This window comes from Syngnathus acus, chromosome 14, assembly GCF_901709675.1.
Source record: "Syngnathus acus chromosome 14, fSynAcu1.2, whole genome shotgun sequence".
NCBI lineage: Eukaryota > Metazoa > Chordata > Actinopteri > Syngnathiformes > Syngnathidae > Syngnathus > Syngnathus acus.
In genome coordinates, this window is record NC_051099.1 from 2,233,400 (window position 1) to 2,253,923 (window position 20,524).

Genomic DNA, 20,524 nt, shown 5'->3' on the forward strand with positions numbered 1-20,524 from the left:
TATAAACATGGAGCATTTGAGCCGGGAAAAAACAACTACACACACTGCTGAGTTGGCTTTTTTTATTGAATAATTTTAAAATGTAACAATGTTTAAAACTACATTATCTTCACATCCACTGCTTACATACTCAGATAACCCGTCTATATAGTATATCTTTTCAATCACCCACCCCAACTCATTAGTTTTTGTTTTTTTGATAGATTTTGTGTTTTCTTTTTTCCGTTTGGGATCTTTATCGTGATAAAAAAAATGCCCATTTCAAGTCTTATCACACTAACAGCAATTCAAGGAGAGGAGGAAGGTTCTAGCTCTACAGGGGTGGGATTTTTAGCTTTCCAGGTTCATGTTTTTTTTTCCATCAACAGTTTCAAGTTCCTAAAGCAGAGTAAAAATAAGATTCCATAATCAAAATGACAAGAAATTAACATTGGTTTGAGGAGTTACACCAGGTAACCCTCCCAGCCCATCTGGCCACTGCAACTAAAAAAAGTTCATTTTGTACAGTGACACATCTTAAAGTCAGTGTCTCAAATATTCAGAAGATAGAAAACCACTAAAATAATTTTGAAACTAGATTCAAAATATTCTTTTGAAAAGAACTTTTGATGTACAAAAACAGTCTTTTTTTTCTTTTCTTTTTTTTTTTTTTTTTTAAATATCACATGGTAAAAAGTTTCAAACAAGTTTATTGTAGTTCTTATTTTGTCATTATTCTTTTTTCTTTTCATCTACTCATCTACTGTATCAGTGCGATTGTACACCAGTGCAGCTACTGGGTCCAGAGTAAAGAAAAGAGGGTTTTTCATTTTTAATGGCATCAAAATTAAGAAAAACAAAATCCATCTTTTATACAAAGTGTAACTGCTGGTCTTGTGGGAAACAGAAAAAAAAATATAAACCCATAAAGCTATGAGGCACACCATGGGAGGTTTTTTTTTTTTTTTTTTTTTTTTTGAATAAGAGCAATAATAATAATAAAAGTAACAAATTTGCAACCATTTTAGACCATCCCTTGATGCCATGAATGGCTTCAGAGATATTTTCAATGAAAAGTCATTGAACCTCGGTTGCTTAACAAGTCCAGACAGTTGAGAGATCGATATACACACACACGCAGACGCACAAACGAATGTTTTTTTTTTTCTTTCTGTCAACTGCAGATGTCTTTTTGAAAGGACAAGAAGTCGGACTAAATGAGCAGCATTTTGGACATGGCCGCTAGCATCTTTGGTTCAGTCAAACAAAACAGGTGAACGTAGCCTCCAGCATTCTGCCGCCAAACGGAAAAAGCTGAAGCCTCACAACTGCTACAACAAAACCACACAATAAGAAAGTCCAATTTCCTATGAGGCATGGATGCTTCGAAAATGTCAGTACATAAGCGCTGTGTTCAAAGTAAAACTCTTGCTTGGTTTGAATATCAGGACTTGTCATTTCACAATTCAGCCGCTAGATAACAGATGAACAGACTTAGGCCATGAGGCTGGGCCATGGTGTGCCTAACATGTGACTTCTTGGCCTTTCAAACGGGCACCTACGTTGACACGGGAAAGGGGGACAACGACAAAAAAATAAAAATACCTGTTGAACAGATCTGCATATTTCAAGGAGAGTAAAGGTAACACATGTAAGATTCTCTCACAACAGATCTCAGTTGAATGCTAACAGTACATTCTATAGTCTGCTGCTGGGAATCATCCCGCTTCATTATATGTGAAGGAATATTTCTTTTCCCATAGGGAACTCATCCCAATAGTCACCCACAATGGATTTGATGAAAGCAGAGGGGCTACGTTAGTTTTTTTTTTTTTTCTTCCTTCAATGTTAAAATGTGCCACATTTCGCAGCAATATACGTTAGAGAAAATCTTACATGTAACATCTTTTTTTTATTTTTTTTTTTTAAAGTATGATATGATCGATGAGTCCGCATGACCAGTCACGAGCTGTGACCACCCCAATATGAGGTCTGATAGCACCATATTTGTCTATTAACGCTCTCAACGGTTCATAAGAGTGTCCAAGCATAATATATACTGTATATCATGGAGAAAACCATAGGTCTCATACTCATACATACGTACATGCAACTAAACACATTGCATGTGTATACAAAGACAAATATCTTAAAGAGCATGGTCAATTTGGTTTTGCAGCAGATCATTTCTGGTTGTGCTGTGATTAAATGGCACAGGAGACTGATGCTCAGTTGAACCTATCAACTGTTCTCTCTGTGGTATGACCTTCCAGAAAAAAGAAAAAAAAAAAAAAAAGGGGTGGAGCGGGGGTTGGCTATGAACAACATTGACAATCAACCAAAGCAGTGGTGCCATGATTGGGACAAGGGAAGTCCAAACCACAGGGTGTGTTGGGAGGGGGTGGGGCAAACAAATAAAAATAAAATAAAAAAGCATCCTCTCCTGTTCCATTTGCTGTTAACGCATTCATTTAAGGCAACACAACTTTAAACGTCATTTCAGGTGAGCTGTGGATGGAGTGCTGAAAGCCCTTGACGTTTTGTTTTTTTTGCATAAAGAAAAGAAGTGAACCTGCCAGTTGGTAAAAGGCTGTTATAAAAGATGTTGGTCAAGTAACGAGGACCTCTCTCAAAAAAAAAAATTCCAGTCTGTTAAAACAAAACGAGCATTCTTCAACGTGATATATAAGCCCCGCCCGCCACCCCGGTGTGCCTACGTAGAAATGCAACTCGCCACCAAACAGGAAATGTCTTCTCGGATTTATTTATCCGTTCTTCCTAATTCTATTTTGTGTGTATGTACATAGTTGACAAAACAGAGCACTTCCTGTGTCCAATCTAAACGACACCTCTCAAAATCAGGTAATATGTTGTGAACGTAGCTCGCATCAGAATAGGGAGGCCATGTTTCTAACGGAACGCAAACGACACACAAGACATGACGACGAGGACACGTGGTGAGTGTGTCATGGGGAGAATATGGCTTTTTTCAATTTCCCTGTCACATGCCTCCCTACCGGTAAACACACACTGTGGTCTCTGGATCCCGCTTCTATTGCTCACAAACGACACATTTGTCACCACCACAAAACATAAAAATAACACAGTTGGATCCGATGTCTAATTCACTTCGAGGGACCGTGAATGTCCACACCCACAACGCACAAAGAGCTCAAGCGAGGAGTGCAGCCGCTCAGAAGACATGACTGTTATGGATAGTTAAAAACTACCAGTTGACTAAGCTAATACAACCTAAGTCGTAATATTTTTTTTTTTTTTTTTTGAGAGGGATCAAAGTAGAGACGACATGGCCTTTGAGACTAACAGTGACCCTGCTACATGGTTTAGGTTCGGGCAAACGAGAAAATGATTACATGTAAAATAGTAGCAAAGCCCAAATAATATATAAACGCGGGGTTAAAGAGGCGCCCTTCCATCCACAGAATCAAACGCCTTTGCTGGGCAGACATGATGATAATAATAAAGGTTAAAAATGTTAAGAATACAAACAAAAGGCTTTGTATGCTGCAAATACCACAGGCGAAGAAAAACAACGAAAAAGATGGTGAATTCCTTGCCGTTAACCGAGTGACCGTTGCCAAGTCGGCGACGTCTTGGGAGACAGCCGGCCGGCGTGGCAACGGAAACTATCATCATAAAATGGTACAGTAGTAGAAATAGCTAGACCAGGAGGGGGCGGGCTCTCCTGGGAAAAGGTCCGCGGAGAGGTCTAATGATTGGTCATGCGGCTCGCTGTCAGGAATAATGGTTGTAGGGTGGAAGAGGGTGCCCGATGCCATTCTGGTAGTGATGATGTTGGCGGTGGGCTATATAGTCCGCATAGCCCATTGTCATCTTCTCGCTACGGTACCTAAACACGGGAAAAGACATATTGTCCGAACAACACGGGTACGGGTGAGCTACTTAAAAAAAATCCCCGCTTTGAAAAGCTTCGACGCTTGTAATCCGTACACTGCCATGTGACCTTACCTGGTTAACTTAATGGTCTTCCTGAAATCATTTGTGATGGGAGCTTTGTAACCTCCCTTTCGTAGTAAGGAATCTATGGTTTGAATGTGGTCCCAACCTACGAAAGAAAATTGCTTATGTCCATGAATAAGAGGTACTAAGTCCAATTTCTGATTAAGCAACTTGAATTTCCAATCCTCACTTCCATGTTGACAATTTAGTGACCTTACAGTCCCGAAATAGCAATTACCTTTCCAAAAAACAAATCTTAGGACTTTTCAGGGACAATGTCACCTTGACGGGAAAATACATTGGACGACTTCGAGCGACAACGGAAACAAATCTTACCTTGCTCCTTTGCAACCTCTGGCAGGTAGGTGGCGGTGCGCTTTGATCCTTTCTCATTGAAAAACTCTATCCTAATACCGTGAACACCCACCTACGGAGAATCCGATATTTAGACACAATCGATTCTGAAAAATAACAAGGGCTTGAGAGTGTGGGGACAAAGCTGTGGCACTGACCTCCCAGTCAAGGTAATCGCCGACGTCTTCAAAGTTGGTGAGAAGAGACACTGAGCAGAAGAGGCGAGGCAGCTCATCCCTTGTCATTGGGGGGAAGCGGCTGTCTTTAAGGGCACTGCGGTCAAAAGGAAACAAAAGAAACGCCGTTAGCATGCAACAGACTCACATTTTCATTACGTCTCTCCATTTCACTCCAGGTCCGTAATCTCGAAGTTGGGTGTGGTCACATAGCGTTCGGAATCTGGACACAAATGGAGACTGGAGCCGTCCGTGTGTGTGCGTTTGCAAATTCCACCCGATTCCTAGTCGAAGACTTTTTTATTTAAAAAATAATAATATTAAGCCAACAGGCGATCCAGGGAACTAACCAAAGGGAAATTTGGATCGATTTCCACACATTGCAATTTAGACAAGTTAGGGAAACGTTTCCATGTGAGAATTGTGAAGGACAGCTGCCATCACCCGCTTCGAGCAGACCACCAAGAGATCGCCACGTTTAGTCATTCTGTCTTGTGTTGATTTGGGTGAAGCCGTAAAGGTTGAACAAGAACGCAAAGCTTCAGATGGAACCAGTATGACTCACCTGGTAAGGGTGTACTCCCTGAGTCCTGAGTGCAGATTCATGGCAGAAAATGTACCTATACAACCCCTCAACCGCTTGTCTCTGCCTATTTTCCATGTGACAAACAGCGGGCTGAAAAACAAAACAGCATTCATGCATTTCATGGGGATTTGAGATCTTTTGGGGCCTGAAAGAACAAATCACTGATCTGTTTAAAAAAAAAATCAAGCTAGGGTCGATTGAGATAGAAAATTAGCACTCGTCTGGGTCTGTGAATGAAATATGCTAAAGCAACTGTGAAAATGTAGCGTGAATGAATTTGCACCACGGGTACATCTGGGCATGCATAGCTGACTTCACATGATTAGGAAATATTGTGCGGCAAATCCTCATGCATTTTTCTCAGAGAACTAAGTCATCGATTGAGCTTTAATGATTCACTTCACGGTGAATGGCACACCCACTTCAACTTTAAAATACTGCGGGACTTACTGACATTTGCAAAATCTGAATCACCAAAATGCTTGTGTGTCATACTTGGCTGCTGCCAACATTTTCCGTAAAATGAGCCAAGAACCGAACGAAAAGTGTATTGCCCCTCATTAACTTGAAACTCCGCATACTCACAATGTCAAGATTGGCTCGGTCCTATTTTAAAGAAACTGGGCAAGAATTGGTCGATACGGATCGAGTCCGATACTTGACTGGTGACAAGTACTTAGATGACAAAACATCTAAAGCTCAAAGCACACAAAGCACACAATGCAATGACGCACTTAACATGATTACACAGACCACATTATGTTCTGTTTATTGTGGGTTTTTTCTTACAGTCGGCATTGGAGGGAATTTTTTTTAACTACCGCAACTACTGAGAAATGGCCTCTGATGTTCTTCAGTCTTTTGTGGGGAAAGTCAGCGGATTTTCCTGTTATGAAAGGTAAAATTAGTCACGCTCGGAAAATCTGTCAGGGGAAACATTATGAGATGTGTTTTCATGAGGAATATTGTGTGGCGGCACGCCCTTCTTTAATTCCAGGATTTTAAGTTATTCTAAGTGGTATTAATAACCATGGGTCTTCATGAAAGATTTATATATATTACCTTACTGATTGATGTATTAACTGGGAATGCAGCGATGGCAAAACCAGTATGTAAATATAAGTACATACTCATGGACATATGAAAAGGTGGTATTAACCTTACATGTACAACGCATGCATCTGAAATGACAACTAAAGGATAAAAGCAGTCTTATAAATGTTGTACTTCTTTCGTCTGTATACAAAGTAAATTTTCAGTCATGATTCATTACCAGTTGCTACAGTACTGTAAACAACGTTTATATAAAGACAGTATAAACAAGCTTGTGCTGCAGAAAGTCAGTCATTTAACATTGCACATTTTATTTGACAATCCTTGATAGGGTTTGTGCATTTTAGGTTGATTGGATGTTGAAAACTGATGCTAACGATTTGGAAGAGGCTTTCCGTGACGGTAAAACAAAGCAGACTCAACATATCAGATTACAATCTTTGAATGAGGTGTGCTAAAAAAAAATGTTCATTGTTAGCTTGATCATAATTACATTTTATTTTAACCCCCAAAAAAGTCCCTACTATTAAAACTACGATTGACATTTATCTAGAGTTACTTACACTGTAAATATTCATATTAGATAACATGTTGAGATTGGGAGAGTTTATACTCGGCAAGAACCAGCTTTCTTTGTTGTTGATGCTAACGGCAGTTATTTGCTGTTTGGTTACGGTTTTACTCACCGAACAGGTTACCAGTAGAAAATTGAAATATATTACGGAAAAGTATTGGGGGCTTTTAATATGCTGAACGTTAATGAGCAGTAAATGATTACAATCTCATTAAGTGCTTCCTCATCGAGCTACTGGTAGCACTAAGCTAACCGAGCCAAGCTTCGAATGTAGCAATATGGAGTTCATTGAATGTAGGGCTAATGGGATTAAAAAGAGCACAAAGGATAACCGTAAATATACAATGGCTTGTTTGAACAATTTATATTGCAAGTGATTATGTGCAAATTGACATCAATGAGGTTAAATGAATTACAGTCTAATCTTGCTCGTTCCACCCTTTTTTTGTTGAGGCATGCTAATAGTAGCTTGTAGCCGACATTAGCCGGTGATACAAGAGTTAAAAGGTAATAGTATTAATTGTGCTTGGAAGCCACTGGGTATCCGGATAATCTATAAAAGGTGATCTGTCAGATGTATACATTATTAGTGCTCGTCAAAGTAATTTAACATTGCGAGGTTACGTTAAAGTAGTGTAGGCCAGTAAGGTTTTCGTTCGACAAGGCCCCGAATTCCAACTGGCCACAGTCGAGAGATTTTCACATTAAAATCGTTCCATTCAAATATTTCTCGGATGTGACAGTTTGTGCCCCGAACTATACGGACGGAAATGTTGGGAAAACAGTCGCTATTTTGGGTGTGAGTACAGCAGTGATCTTGTGAGCATCCAGCAAAAGCAACAAGACAATAAGTTGTGACTTACTAGGGATCATTTGTAAACCTGGGTGTTCTTGGAGGTTGGTATCCGTACAGATGGCAATAAAGCACGTCAAAGCAGAAGCAGCACATCTCCGCCGAAACGACCATTTTTCTGCCTCCACTTCCCGATCCAGGTCCTGGGCTGAGATTGGGGCTGAGACCGGATGAGGTGTACCCGGCCGGGGCTGGAGACAGAGTAGACAGAACGCTGGTGCCGCCGCCGCTACCACTATTACTACCACCGCCGCTAACGTTGCCCCCGGGTCCCCCCAGGCCGTTCGCCCTGCTCACGTTCGGCGCTCCACCAGCAGTCGCCGAAGAGCCAATCCCCAGCTCCGATCCACAATGTCCGGTTCCTGCCACCCCGCTTCCAGCCCCCACCCCGCCGGGACCCCCCGACCCGGGCGATCCCGACAGCTTCTGCTTCTTCACCCCGCAGCACCCGGCCGCCATCTTGGAACAATCTGCACCTACACACCGCTTCCGACCCATAACCGTCACCGCGGGAAGGGTGGGGGGGGGACGCCGACCACACGTACAAATCCCACTGCGTTGAGACGTATGGCGGACGATTCCCTACTCCACTGTCACGCCGATGCTGTTGTTTTTTTTTTTTTTTTTTTGTTCTCTCTAAGTCGAACGTCCAAATGGGCGATGTGATGAAAAGACTGCAGCGTCACCCTAGCACTGCTTTAACTCTGCGTGACTTTACACAGCGATAGCAAAGCAAGCATTTTTTCCATATCGGTTTGCTTCGAGCCCCAGCAGCAATACAGTCAACACGAAACCCTCCGAGGCTGTCAAGTCAGTTGTCAACAAGCATCGAAGTTCAGGCCGCGTTTGACAGGAGCCGGGCCGTCCAGGTGTCAAGCAGACAAGCAGTGGAGCCCCACAGCAAACCTCTTCAACCGGAAACCTGGAGCTCAAGTACGCCGTACCCATAAAGCTTCAGCAGCGATTGCGCACAGTATCATGGACGCTCATTCCCTTTCCGCCAGCTTGTTTGCTAGTGCCCGCACAACTTCTAATTACACAACACTTTGCTGGGATTCCAGACGCTGGGACCACGCAGACTAAAATGGCATCTGTCAATGCGGGGCTGCCGTGGCACAATGGACCGCGTCGGCGCAGTGCAAGACATTTCAGGAACATTAGCGCTCAGTTTGCACCTGCATCACAGTCTGCTCTTGGACCTGACTCAACACAACCCCAAATATCAAACGTCGAGCGGAAAGTTTGCGCTAAAGCTTTGTCTAAAGGCTGTCATCCGTTTGAGTGGGCACATAACGAAGCGCATTCTCGTCCTTGAGCCGTGAGAAATCCTCGCTGCGCACCCGTCTCTCGGTTGCTACCATTCGGTGCCGTTCGGGTAAGAGAGCCCCTGTGATCGCTCTGTGGGCACAGGCGTCGGTGTCGTTGGCACGACTGAACCGGATTCAGGAAAACAGCTTGCGTCTCCCTCGCTACGCAGAGTGCGCAAAGTTTTGCTTTTTTTTAATATGGGGGGGAGTGGCGAGTTTGTGAACGCGCGTTCCTCAAAACGGCGCGCGCACTTGACTCCCGTGCACGTCGTCAAGCGCGTGCCTTCAGCGTTTCCCATCCTTTTATTGACACTCATTTTAAATTAAATAAAAATCTCAGCGCACCCCAGCATTAATAATAGAAAATACCAAAAATATATCGAATTAATGATGATCTCATCTCAGTTTACTCACAAATCCATTTAATGTGAAAATTACATTTACACATTGCTTCTTCAGCTGAGTTATTTTTGAGCGTGTCTTCTCCCGTGACCATGAAGGGCTTCCTGCCATGTCACATTTTCAGTGCATGACCTCTCCAGTATCAGATGCTCGGCAGCATGCTGTTCATAAAAGTCAGGCATTCAATTACAGTGTTTAGCGCATCATATAAGGTATGTCACTGAAGAATCACTAATGCGCTCTCATCATTCTCACCATGTGGGAATATGACTTCATTGTTGGTCAGACGGAGCTAAAAAATATCTACTTAGAGTGAATAATGCTGCAGGTCCCGACACAAGGTCATGACAGCGCTCTAATGACTCGTTTCATGATCATAATCCTCAAGAGTAACACGCACTGGAGCAGCGGTAAAGCCAATGCTGTGTCATCCATCACTGTGAAGATGGAATTACAGAACATGATAAAAGTAGAACATAAACGTAGCCGTTTGTGATGTCTGGTTGTCTTGCATGTAAAACTGTTTTCTGTTCAGAGACCTTGTCTTCAATTTGACTGGACTCAGCTGTTTTTGCCTCTGGCTTCCAGTGTAGTGACCTTTTTCTTCCAGCCAGAACAGAGTCACTTCCCATTTTTCATGGTAGGCTGAAAAGCCATTTCATCAAGAGGGATGATTTGTCACCCACTCACTTTCTAACAGATCTTTCGCCTCTGTTTGCACTTGCATATATCTTGAGAAAAAAAATCCTTTCTTAGCACATCTATCCTAAGGATAAATGGGACCTGAAAAGACTAGAATGCCCACCACCTGAATTACTTTGCTCTAAATGTATTCTGCATCCTTCTTTGCCCTTTTTGTTAAAAACAAGATGTTTACGCTCCAACTGGCCCTAGATTGTATGTTTGAATTGTTCATCATAATAACAAATACTTGTTGTTTTTAAAAATATTCAATAAAAGAAAAGACCAAGACTGTAAAATGTGTGAATGTGTCCAGACAGATCTTTTCCTTTTCTTTTGTAAGTGATGCTGAGGTTGACCAAAGTAACAAGCCTTTTTTTAGAAGGTTTTTTTTACTCGTATAGGATTAGAAAGTACACAAATGTAGAGTAGCTACTTTGTGTGTTGGGTGATGACACCATTTGACCGCTAGTCGTCAGTCGTGAGGCCAAACAACACTGACCAACGACGAAGAAAAAAGGAGGCGGAGCTAGACATTTGAAATCCGCGGTAAACTGAAACAACGTCTGTTTAAGTTTGGCTGTGTCGCGACACGAATAGAAAGGTAATGCTTTTATTTTCCTTTTAGTAACATCATCGCAAAAAAACTGCTACGACTTGTATTTCCGTTCTCGCTACTTTCCAGATGTATTTTTTTTATTTTATGGCTGATATAATTGGTTTTGTTTCTTCCGATATATGCCATCCTTATGTTGCTGACGTTATGCAGCACGTCTCGCGAGGGCTTCAACGAGAAATCGATGTAGAAGTTTTTGGCATCTCAGCCGTTGTAAAATGATTTCCTAGCTTAATTACCTGTTGCATCTTTTGAAATAGCGTTTCTACCATGACCAACGAGGATGCGAAGGTTATACCAGTACGGGTCGCCTTGCGCTGTCGTCCTTTAGTGTCAAAAGAACTCGATGAGGGATGTCAGAGCTGCCTTACCTTCGTCCCAGGAGAACCACAGGTCTGTATTCTAAATTATACATTTCCTTTTTGGTGGTAAAGTAACATGCCTGGCTTGTTATAATGAGTAGAAAATGCTTTTCTGGGTTCTCTTAACAGGCTTAGCACATTCAGTTTGATGCTGGAGTTTGTTTTAGAACAGAAAATGACAAGGTGATTTTATGTTCGTCAGAATTTAGTGATACTCTTTGGACATCTGCTTTTTCCTCATGTGACTGACTACAACAAATGTCTTTCTATGTTGATAATGCCAGAAGGGTGCTATTTGGAACAACACATTTTCATTTTCAGTATCAATTCATTTGAAACACGCTTTGCTACAAAATGCAGTTTTGCTTATAAACAAAATCAAAATACATTTGCGAGAAGAGAGATTTGTTCTCTTTTGCACAGAACCCATACTGGACACAGGACCTTGAGTCAAAAACTGAGATCCAAAGCCTAAAGTTCAAATGTCTTTCTTTCAGTTGGTGGTCGGCACAGAAAAGACGTTCACGTACGACTATGTATTTGATCCCACTGTAGAGCAGGAAGAGGTCTTCACTACTGCAGTGTCACCTTTATTACATGGGCTATTCAAAGGTAGCTGTGTCTTTTAAAAAAGAAATAAATAAAAGACCAATTTAGCCACGAGACTCACAGTCATGTGTTTTTTTTTGTGTTTTTTTTTTTGTAGGTTACCATGCCACAGTTATTGCATACGGACAGACCGGGTCTGGAAAGACTTTTTCCATGGGGGGAGCATACACATCTGCTCAAGAGAATGATCCCACTGTTGGTGTTATTCCACGAGTTATCAGGAGTATCTTTGAAGAAAAGGAAAAGAGTACAGACTGTGACTTCAAGATGAGAGTATCATATCTGGAGGTTGTATGACCTTTTTTTTTTTCCCCCCCTTTCATTGGCTTTGGGATAAACAAATGACACAGTTCTTTTTTTTATTTTTATCACAGCTCTACAATGAGGATGTTTTGGATTTATTGTGTACCGCTAAAGATAAAACAGTTGTGAGCATTAGGGAAGACCCCAAAGAAGGTATTAAGGTAAATGTTGCACCAATTGTAACAAATGATCTATATGATTTGTTTTTGTCTGAAAGTCCCATCTTTAATGTCCTTTTTCAGATTGTGGGGTTAACTGAGAAGAAGGTGGTCTCTGCTCAAGAGATGGTGAGCTGCCTGGAGCTGGGCAACTCGGCTCGCACCGTGGGCTCCACAGCGATGAACGCTGCCTCGTCACGCTCACATGCCATCTTTACCATCACGCTGGATCAACGCAAAGGGAAAGACAAGTCCGTGTCATTGTTGCTTATGTTTAGCCGTTTGGGGGGGGTCTTGAATATTTGAGACAGCCTTCTCATCTTTTTTTTTATTCTTTGCAGAATGGACTCAGTTGTTTCCAAACTGCACCTTGTGGATTTGGCTGGCTCAGAAAGGCAGAAAAAAACCAAAGCAGAGGGGGATCGCTTAAAGGAAGGTACAGCACACCTCGAAGCGTCTGCCGCGCATAACCTTGAATTTGACATTGACCTGAAATGGCGCTGCCCTCAGAGTGTGTCCCCAATAACATTGTCATCCTCAGGCATCAGCATCAATAAAGGACTTTTGGCTTTGGGTAATGTGATCAGTGCCTTGGGGGATGAAAGTAAGAAAAACGCCTTTGTCCCTTACCGAGACTCCAAACTCACTCGCCTGTTGCAAGGTAGGCTTGAATTTATTTTGAGGTGAGCTTCAGAAAGCATCCTCCCTTCGAGGACCTTCACATCTCTAGGCAAATAATATTTAGGACAAACCGTGTGTAATGCCTGTTGGCTTAGTTGAAACTATATTTCATCTTCTTTCATCAGTAGTTTTTCCTCCTAACAAGTGAAATACTTGACTCAGCTATTTTCTTTCAAATGTTTTTTCAAATTGACATAATTATCAATGGCTTGTAGCCTATAGTGCATCGATATAAATAACCAAGTTATTGTGCATCGACAGATTCTCTCGGAGGCAACAGTCACACATTGATGATAGCATGCATCAGTCCTGCGGACACGAACCTGGACGAGACTATCAACACGCTGCGATACGCTGACCGAGCTCGGCAAATCAAAAACAAGCCTGTGGTCAACGTGGACCCCAAAGTGGCAGAGATGAACCGTTTAAAGCAGCAGGTGCATAGAAAGTGACACAAGTGTCTTTTATTTGGCTGACGTTTAAACGTGCGTGTGAGTCCTGACACTCCTTGCGTCCCACAGGTTCAGGAGTTGCAGGTGATGCTTCTTCATGCTCGTGGAGGAGTGGCCCCAGCGCTCTCTGGGAATGAAAAAAGGTTGTTGGAACAGAACCGCACTCTGCAGGAGCAGAATACTAAATTGAGCAAGGAGCTGAGTGAGACTGTCGGACAAACGGCTCTCATGTTTGAGAAGATAATTACGGTGAGTTTAAAAAGTTGCCGACTGACAGGTCGTTGCAGTGAATGTGCTTAAAACATGAATCTTATTTATTTTTGTCATTCTTATCGTTTGTTCCGTTTTGTTGTAGACGGAGCACGTCAACGAGAAACTTCGAGGCAAACTGGAACAACTGCAGCGCCATGCAGCGTAAGCTTTTCATTCTCCTCTTCAAATGCGGACTCTTAATATGAAATGAACTTGTTTTGTGAAATTCATTTTACGGTGTCTCACGGGTGCTTGTGGATTTTATTACAGTTGCAGAATCGACCTTGAGAAAGTATTGGAGACACTACAGGATCAGGAGTTGAAGGAGAACGTTGAAGTGATGAAGAACCTTCAAGAAGTTATCTTAGAGATCAAGGTATGAAAATCACCAGTGACTAAAAAATATTGAGGCTTTTAGGATTCTCTAGTTCAATCTGTGAATTGAAGGAAATCAAACAGAATGAGGAATGAACACGCTCTTCCGATGAGCTTGGTAGCGAGGGTATGATTTTTTGATTTTTTCTAACAGCGTGAGAGTGCAGGCATTGCCGCCTCTATCGATGCCATGGCTGCAGGAGAGGATAAGCAGTACAATGAAGTCGATGACCACCCAGTCGTAAGTAGTTTTTTTTTTTTGGTCTCCCTTTCCTCCCCATGAACATTGTGTTTCCCTTCTGTCCCGTTAGGAAAGCGAAAGCAATGCCACTGCGAGCAATGACTCGCAAGATGGCTTTACAGCCCGCCATGCGCTGCAGCAGGCCCAAATGTCCAAAGAGCTGATCGAGCTGAACAAGGTGTTAGGTTTGAAGGAGGCCTTGGTTAAGAAGATGTGCCAGAACGACAGCCAGCTGGAGTCGGTGCAGTCGGAGCAGCAGGTGAGAGAAGTCAATCTGGCAGTGGTGTCATGGCAGGCATTCATCATTTTCTCATTTGATCTCTTAGCTAAACTTGCAGGATCTGCAGATGGCGGTAAACTCATTGCAACAGGAGAAACAAGAGCTCGTTTTGGAACTTCAGTCTGCCAAGAAAGGCAAAAACCACGCCAAGTACGCTCCTTGGGCAAAGGCTTGACATTTCCACAATTCCTTCAGAAGCCACTCATCCATCTTCTTTACGCTTGCAGGCTGAGTGAACAGCGCCGGAAGCGTCTGCAGGAGTTGGAAGGCCAGCTGGTCGACATGAAGAAGCAGCTTCTTGAGCAGTCCAAAATGCTCAAACTCAAAGAGTCTTCTGTTCAGAAAGTTAGCAAGTTGATGCAGGAAATACAGGTACATGGAAATGACAGAATTTCTTTTTGGATGCAGTTGAGATCTGCAGTATAAGTGCACTTGTATTCTCATGTATGGAAAGCCGACATGTTTGGAAGGAACCCAAGGCTCGTGGTCTCAAAGTTAAAAATATCGACATGGATTGTCCCTGCAGGCGATGAAGTCCCAGCGTATTCAGCTAATGAAGCAGATGAGGGATGACTCTGAGAAATTCCGACTCTGGAAGAAGGAAAAGGACAGGGAGGTGATTCAGCTGAAAGAAAAGGTACAGTGCACGGGACACACTGCCCGAAATAATAATCGTCTGATTTGCAGCGCATTTTCAAAATGAATCACAACTTTTGACAGGATCGTAAACGTCAGTACGAGCTGCTTAGACTCGAGAGGGACTTTGAGAAACAGGCCAATGTCCTGCGTCGGAAAACAGAGGAGGTGAAGTTTGGTCTTTGCGTTCACCCGACTCATTACTTGAATGTATTGAGCCGCACAAATTGAACAGCTGTTGAATGTTCTGACCCACAGGCTGCGGCGGCAAACAAGCGACTGAAAGTTGCTCTGCAGAAGAGAAGTGAAGTCGTAGAGAAACGCAAGGATTCTCACGGCAGAGGGACGGAGGGAGCTGCTGCAAGGGTGAAGGTAATATTTCCGCTCACAGTAGCTCTTCTCGCATGTGCACTTGTCATCATTAATGTCGTCAATGCAATTTGTGTCAGAATTTGTTTCTCAGCGAGGCCGAGGTTATGGTTAGCATAGCAGAGGCCCGGCGTCACCTCAATGACCTTCTGGAGGACAGGAAAGTCTTGGCTCAGGAGATAACGCAACTCAGGCAGCAGATTGATGCCGGGGAGAAACCAGCTGCCAAAATCAGGGTGAGTTTTTGTGGCTGGTGTCTTTAACGTTCATGTTACTTTTGTTCTGAAATCATCAAATGCCATTGCCAGGAAAGTCCGGAACTCTCGTCATTTTAAGCGTGACAACAAATACTTTTTTTGTACCTGTGCCATCTTTCCGTAAAGCGCCGGACACTGCTGTTGTCCGAGTTGGAGAATCAGAGGGCGCTGGAGACACCTATGAACAAACAGCTGGAGAACTTGACGACAGAAATGGAACTCAGGTTAGTCAGACGGACTACAAAAATTGTTTGGGGGGTTTCGATAGGTCATTGAACGCATGTAAACGTGCTCACTACTTGAACTTTCGGAGCAATTGCTGTTTATTATTTGAGCAGGAATGCCCAGATAGCTGACCTTCAGCAGAAGGTTCTTGCCGCAGACAGCGAGGGGCGTCTGAAACAGCGTATAGATGGCATCGTAAGCATTGTTGATGCCAAGTGTGCCATCCGAGTGCTGATGACTGAGGTGAGGCTGGCTGCTTGGGTCCAGAACGGAAAACAAAGCATGCAGGCTGTACACGCCTGTCTCCAATGTCTTTGCATAATGAAGTCTCAAGTCAGAAATTCCATATTTGTCTTCTCAGCTGGTGTCAGCCAAGACAGCATCAGCCAAGCAAGAGAGTGAACTCCAACACGAGAAAGCCAACACGCACGAGTTAAACAAACGTTTGGCTGACGAGCGAATATTGATGTCCAACATGGACATGGAGCATCAGCAGCAGCTTGTGGAATTAGAGCAGAGGCATCAAGACAAAGTATTCATTCTCTACAGGTTTTACTTCGAGCTCGCTTTCCTTCTTCTACAGTGTGTACTTCCCTCCCTTACAGGTCCAGTGTCTCCTGAACCAGCTCCAGAGCAAACCCATCGGTCAAGAGACTAATGACGGAAGCACAAGGGAGGAGGAGCTCCTACATCGCCTCAAACTTCAGGTTAGTCCTTGCACTGTTAAAAAGAAATGACTTCCCGATTAACGGGGTTCCTCGCCTTAGGATGAAGAGCTACAAAAACTGCGTGAGCTGTATGAGCAGAGTCGAAACCTGGCGTTGCAGTATAGTCAAGTAAGTGCAATATTTATTCCAGCCTCTTGTTACTAAGTAAATGATGCAAAAGAAAAAATGCTTCACTGGCACGGTCACTTTACATCTGCAGTGACACAAAGAGACCACCAGGTGGTAATATATTGCAAAATTTGCTTAGGCTTGATTTTATTTCTAACCCTCATAAATAGGATTTTAGAAAAATCACTTCACTTGAAGAACCAAACTTTTTTTTTTCTTCTTTATAACCTTCACATTTGGTCACACAGATGCACATAAATAAGCAGGCGGCTGAAAGAAATTTAAAAAAACTCTTCAAAAGGCTTACAGCAGTTCAGGCACGCCCTGTAAGGCCTTTTACAATAAAACAGGATTTATCTTGTCAATAAAGATTTGATTATCTGTCAAATTTACTCAGGCACCCTCGCCCCTGCCTTTCAAAATGATAAATTTATGCAAAAATTTCCCATCATTTTATTCCAGGATGCAAATATTTCAAGAGACTCTAGCAGTCCAGACATCACCTTCTTCAAGCCGCCATATTGCTCACCAATAGAGACGGTAGGCGATGGCCCTCGGCTTCTCTTCAAGAGGCATGCAAACGATGGATTTCATTTTTCTTTCAGGTTCTAGAGGATATTGAAAACAGGGAACACAACACCCCATGCCTAAAGCTACTACGTGTTTCAAAAGACGAGGACAAGAATGTGGATCAGGAGCTAGCCAAAAATAACATCAAAATTCTCAAAAAGAAAAAGCGACACTTGTCAAATTTTCAGAGTGGATTTTTCTCCAACTGCACTCCAGTCAGAGAAGAGTATCCTCCTTATGAGTAAGTCATCCACTAAGTGAATAGCTAGTTTTGGATTTTAACTGGAGGTTTTGTTTTTGATCCCTCGTGTTAGTTTGTTTAACTTGTCCTGTGTTCTAAGTTTAATAAAGTCTTAAGTGTAAAGCTTGGTTTATTTAGTGTTTTTTTATTTATATAGATGTAGATCTATATAACCCAAATGTGATGATGGTTTCCCCCCATTAATATGTGTACTTTATGCTCAGTTGTATAGCACAAAATGCAAATAAGGCATTTCTTTCCTTGTTTGCTTTCGGATAAAGTGAGCTCATCGGAAACAACTCTGATTGGAGAAGGACGGTGACCTGCACGTCAGTTTAATTTTGTTATCAGGTGTAAATTGCATCTGAAATGATGACCATCAATCCAAAGGTGAAAGATGGTGATTTATCAGCATAACACATTATTGCTGTGCACATATTGTTTCTCTTTAAGATGTTGGACTCTGCTCGCAAGCATTGCCATGCCTTGAACTTCAAGATAAGATAACCCAAGTACAAGAATGAATCTTGTACAAGAATGTAGAAATACTGCATCTATTCACTTTTAGGAAAATGTTTTATTTTTTTACTCCATGTTTAGCTGTGCAGCTTCTGGTTTTAATAGCAACTTAAAAACATCAAACCAGAAGACCAACAGTCTTCCTGTTTCCTTTGATAGTCATTGTGAATTTGTTGGAGACTAATCTGTGGTACAATCTGATAACACCTCAATCTCATTCTCCAGGCACTGATATGGTTAATATTAATAGCTGAGATTCACCTTAAACTAGTACAATTGTAAAAACTTGTGTCTATGTATATATATATATTTTTTTTTTTAAACGGCCCAGCAAACTAGTTCATTGTGTGCCAGCCACCCAAAATGGCTCCATGACCAACTTTTGGGTCCTACACGATTTAAAAAACCCAACGCAGCAAAAAATGTGAATCATGAACTCCGCTCACGTGTTAACTGTAAAAAGCACGTTTACGTCTTGTCATAAACTTTACTCACTGCCACCTCCAATCAAATGGCACTCCATTTTTTTTAGAGGAACAACAAAAGAGATGTGCTTGAAACTGGCCCTTCCCTGTGTCAGTGTGGAATCAGGATGTTGGAGAGGGGCAGGGCACAAGGGCTGTTAAATATTGACAGCTAGTATAATCATTAACCACCCACCCACCCCTGATCTCTTAAACTGGCGGGTCGGCCTAGTTGTCATTCCTTCCTGCTCTGCCACGACTAACGTTGCCACCCGAAACGCAGCTCTTGTTTCTCTCTTTCCATCCTGTAGAGTTTCTTTGTCTTTTTCTTCTACCAACCTGTTTCTCTAACTTAACTACTGCGGCCTAAACCTCGCCATGGCCGTGACGACATGCTGCTCCACTCCAAACGTTGGCCTCGTGACTCCTCGAGGTGAGTACGGCTCAAATTGACGACTGCATGCTCGATTCATTGGAACGTTTCAAACTAATGTGAACCCACATTTCTTTTCTTCACAGGGATTACAAACAGCACATTATTATTTGAATATTAAAGGGTTTTTAATGCTGAATTGTGGAAACTTCAAAAAGCTTTTTTAGTATTTCGGAGAGGATATTTAATTACCGTTAATTATATCATTTCAGTTTCATTAATTGACTGATGACCAGTCCAGGGTGTAACCCGAGGTCACATGGTATAGCTTCACTTGTTAGACTGGGCCGTACAAGCTGATAAAAAAAAAAAAAGACTATTTATTTGCTTTTGCTTACATTTAATTTAAATGCACTGTTCTGGGAAGGTGGAAGTACGGAATTGAAGATTTAAAAATATGTATATGTGAACAAGAAACGGTCAGTAAACGGATTAGACACGCCCATATTTTCACATATTGACAGACGTCCTCATAATTGCCACCATAAAATGAGTGTTATCTAGTCAAGCTTTGGCCCTTTGGTCACACTGTTGGTTGATGTGTATTTGAGGCAGTAAAACAGGGAGGAGGAAATTAGGAGGTCAAAGTCACCCAACAGAGGACCATCGTTGAAAGCAGCCAAAATCCTCACTTAACTTCAGCGATCTTTGAACTTTATGTGTTTGGTCCCGCTGTCAGCGAGCGGCCCTCGTTCTCGTCACAGATCGGCCTCGATGAGGCTTTCGGTGCTCGCTGGATGTAACAGCAACTCCATGTGGATGCTGGATCAAGTTCCAGTGGAGGTGCTGTTACTTACAGAGAGTTGCTACAGTGGATGCAATAGCTACTATGTTTCAAGATAGTTTATTAGAAAGAATAATGGGGCACAAGGTGATGACCTATGAATTGACAGCCAGTAATGATAATGTCTGCCTGTCATTTCTGTAGGCCACTGCTGTGTTTGTCCTTCATAACAGTTGTTGGGTCATCATCCATCATCAGTTTGAATGATCTTTGCAGGAGGGTTGAAGATGTACTGTTCTTAAAATTTGTTGACAATATCTCATTAAAGTTTTGACATTTTCCTTTATGAGGTTTTACTATGCTGTTTGTGTGTACTGTTACTGTATACAGGTCAGGACAATTTCAGCATCAATATTGGAAGTTCTTATAAAACATACACCTGATTTTCAAAATACAAAATTCCTTGGGATTCAGATGGGCAATAAAAAAATTGCTCTTCTCGATCAGTGTTTCCCAACTTTTATTGAGCAAGGCACAACTTTTCTTAATACACTGACATAATGCAGGGGACCCCAAGATGATCACTGGAAGGGTATTCTTTGTACATTATTACATCCAAGCCAATTTAAACAGAATTAGATTGACTTTTTTTCACAGAATTGTGACTTTAAAGTGATCAGTCTCACTTTATATACTATATCCTTTATAGGGAATAAAAAGACAAGGGAATAAAAAAAAAACGAATTCAGGTATACTCACTGACATATTTCTACACCAACTTTTTACTAAATTACAGTATAAACCAACTATGGGACACATTTTAACTATTTGCGGCAGGTTTTTGTCCCTATTTGCAACACGACACAGGATACAGTTATAATAATCAGATTAAACATAAATATGTTGTTTTGTTTTTCTGTTTGGGGGAAATATATATCGTAAATGGGTGCTGACTGGTGAGCATTAATTTTGTAG

At 42.1% G+C, this 20,524-nt stretch overlaps 2 protein-coding genes across 3 annotated transcripts; one reads left to right on the plus strand and one right to left on the minus strand.

Moving 5' to 3' along the window:
* Positions 1 to 199: 199 nt before the first annotated feature.
* Positions 200 to 9,056, minus strand: ammecr1 (AMMECR nuclear protein 1). The gene is made up of 6 exons (XM_037269999.1): positions 7,567 to 9,056; positions 5,056 to 5,166; positions 4,473 to 4,587; positions 4,297 to 4,387; positions 3,970 to 4,066; positions 200 to 3,850 (listed from the first exon to the last, which is right to left on the minus strand). Exons 1-6 carry the CDS (start codon positions 8,052 to 8,054, stop codon positions 3,736 to 3,738), a joined length of 1,017 nt encoding a protein of 338 aa, XP_037125894.1. The 5' UTR covers positions 8,055 to 9,056; the 3' UTR covers positions 200 to 3,735.
* Positions 9,057 to 10,459: 1,403 nt separating this feature from the next.
* On the plus strand, positions 10,460 to 17,537 carry kif4 (kinesin family member 4). Of its 2 annotated transcripts, none has more exons than XM_037269726.1 (27): positions 10,460 to 10,550; positions 10,823 to 10,955; positions 11,422 to 11,536; positions 11,631 to 11,821; positions 11,908 to 11,997; positions 12,079 to 12,245; positions 12,336 to 12,430; positions 12,536 to 12,655; positions 12,937 to 13,112; positions 13,197 to 13,376; positions 13,483 to 13,541; positions 13,650 to 13,755; positions 13,909 to 13,995; positions 14,066 to 14,254; positions 14,322 to 14,425; positions 14,503 to 14,647; positions 14,802 to 14,912; positions 14,996 to 15,079; positions 15,170 to 15,283; positions 15,361 to 15,516; positions 15,664 to 15,761; positions 15,876 to 16,005; positions 16,124 to 16,294; positions 16,368 to 16,469; positions 16,530 to 16,598; positions 17,061 to 17,138; positions 17,204 to 17,537. In XM_037269726.1, exons 2-27 carry the CDS (start codon positions 10,833 to 10,835, stop codon positions 17,411 to 17,413), a joined length of 3,270 nt encoding a protein of 1,089 aa, XP_037125621.1. In that variant the 5' UTR covers positions 10,460 to 10,550; positions 10,823 to 10,832; the 3' UTR covers positions 17,414 to 17,537. The 2 variants fall into 2 exon arrangements, with proteins under 2 accessions (XP_037125621.1, XP_037125622.1); XM_037269727.1 differs by having other exon boundaries at positions 14,334 to 14,425.
* Positions 17,538 to 20,524: the final 2,987 nt, after the last annotated feature.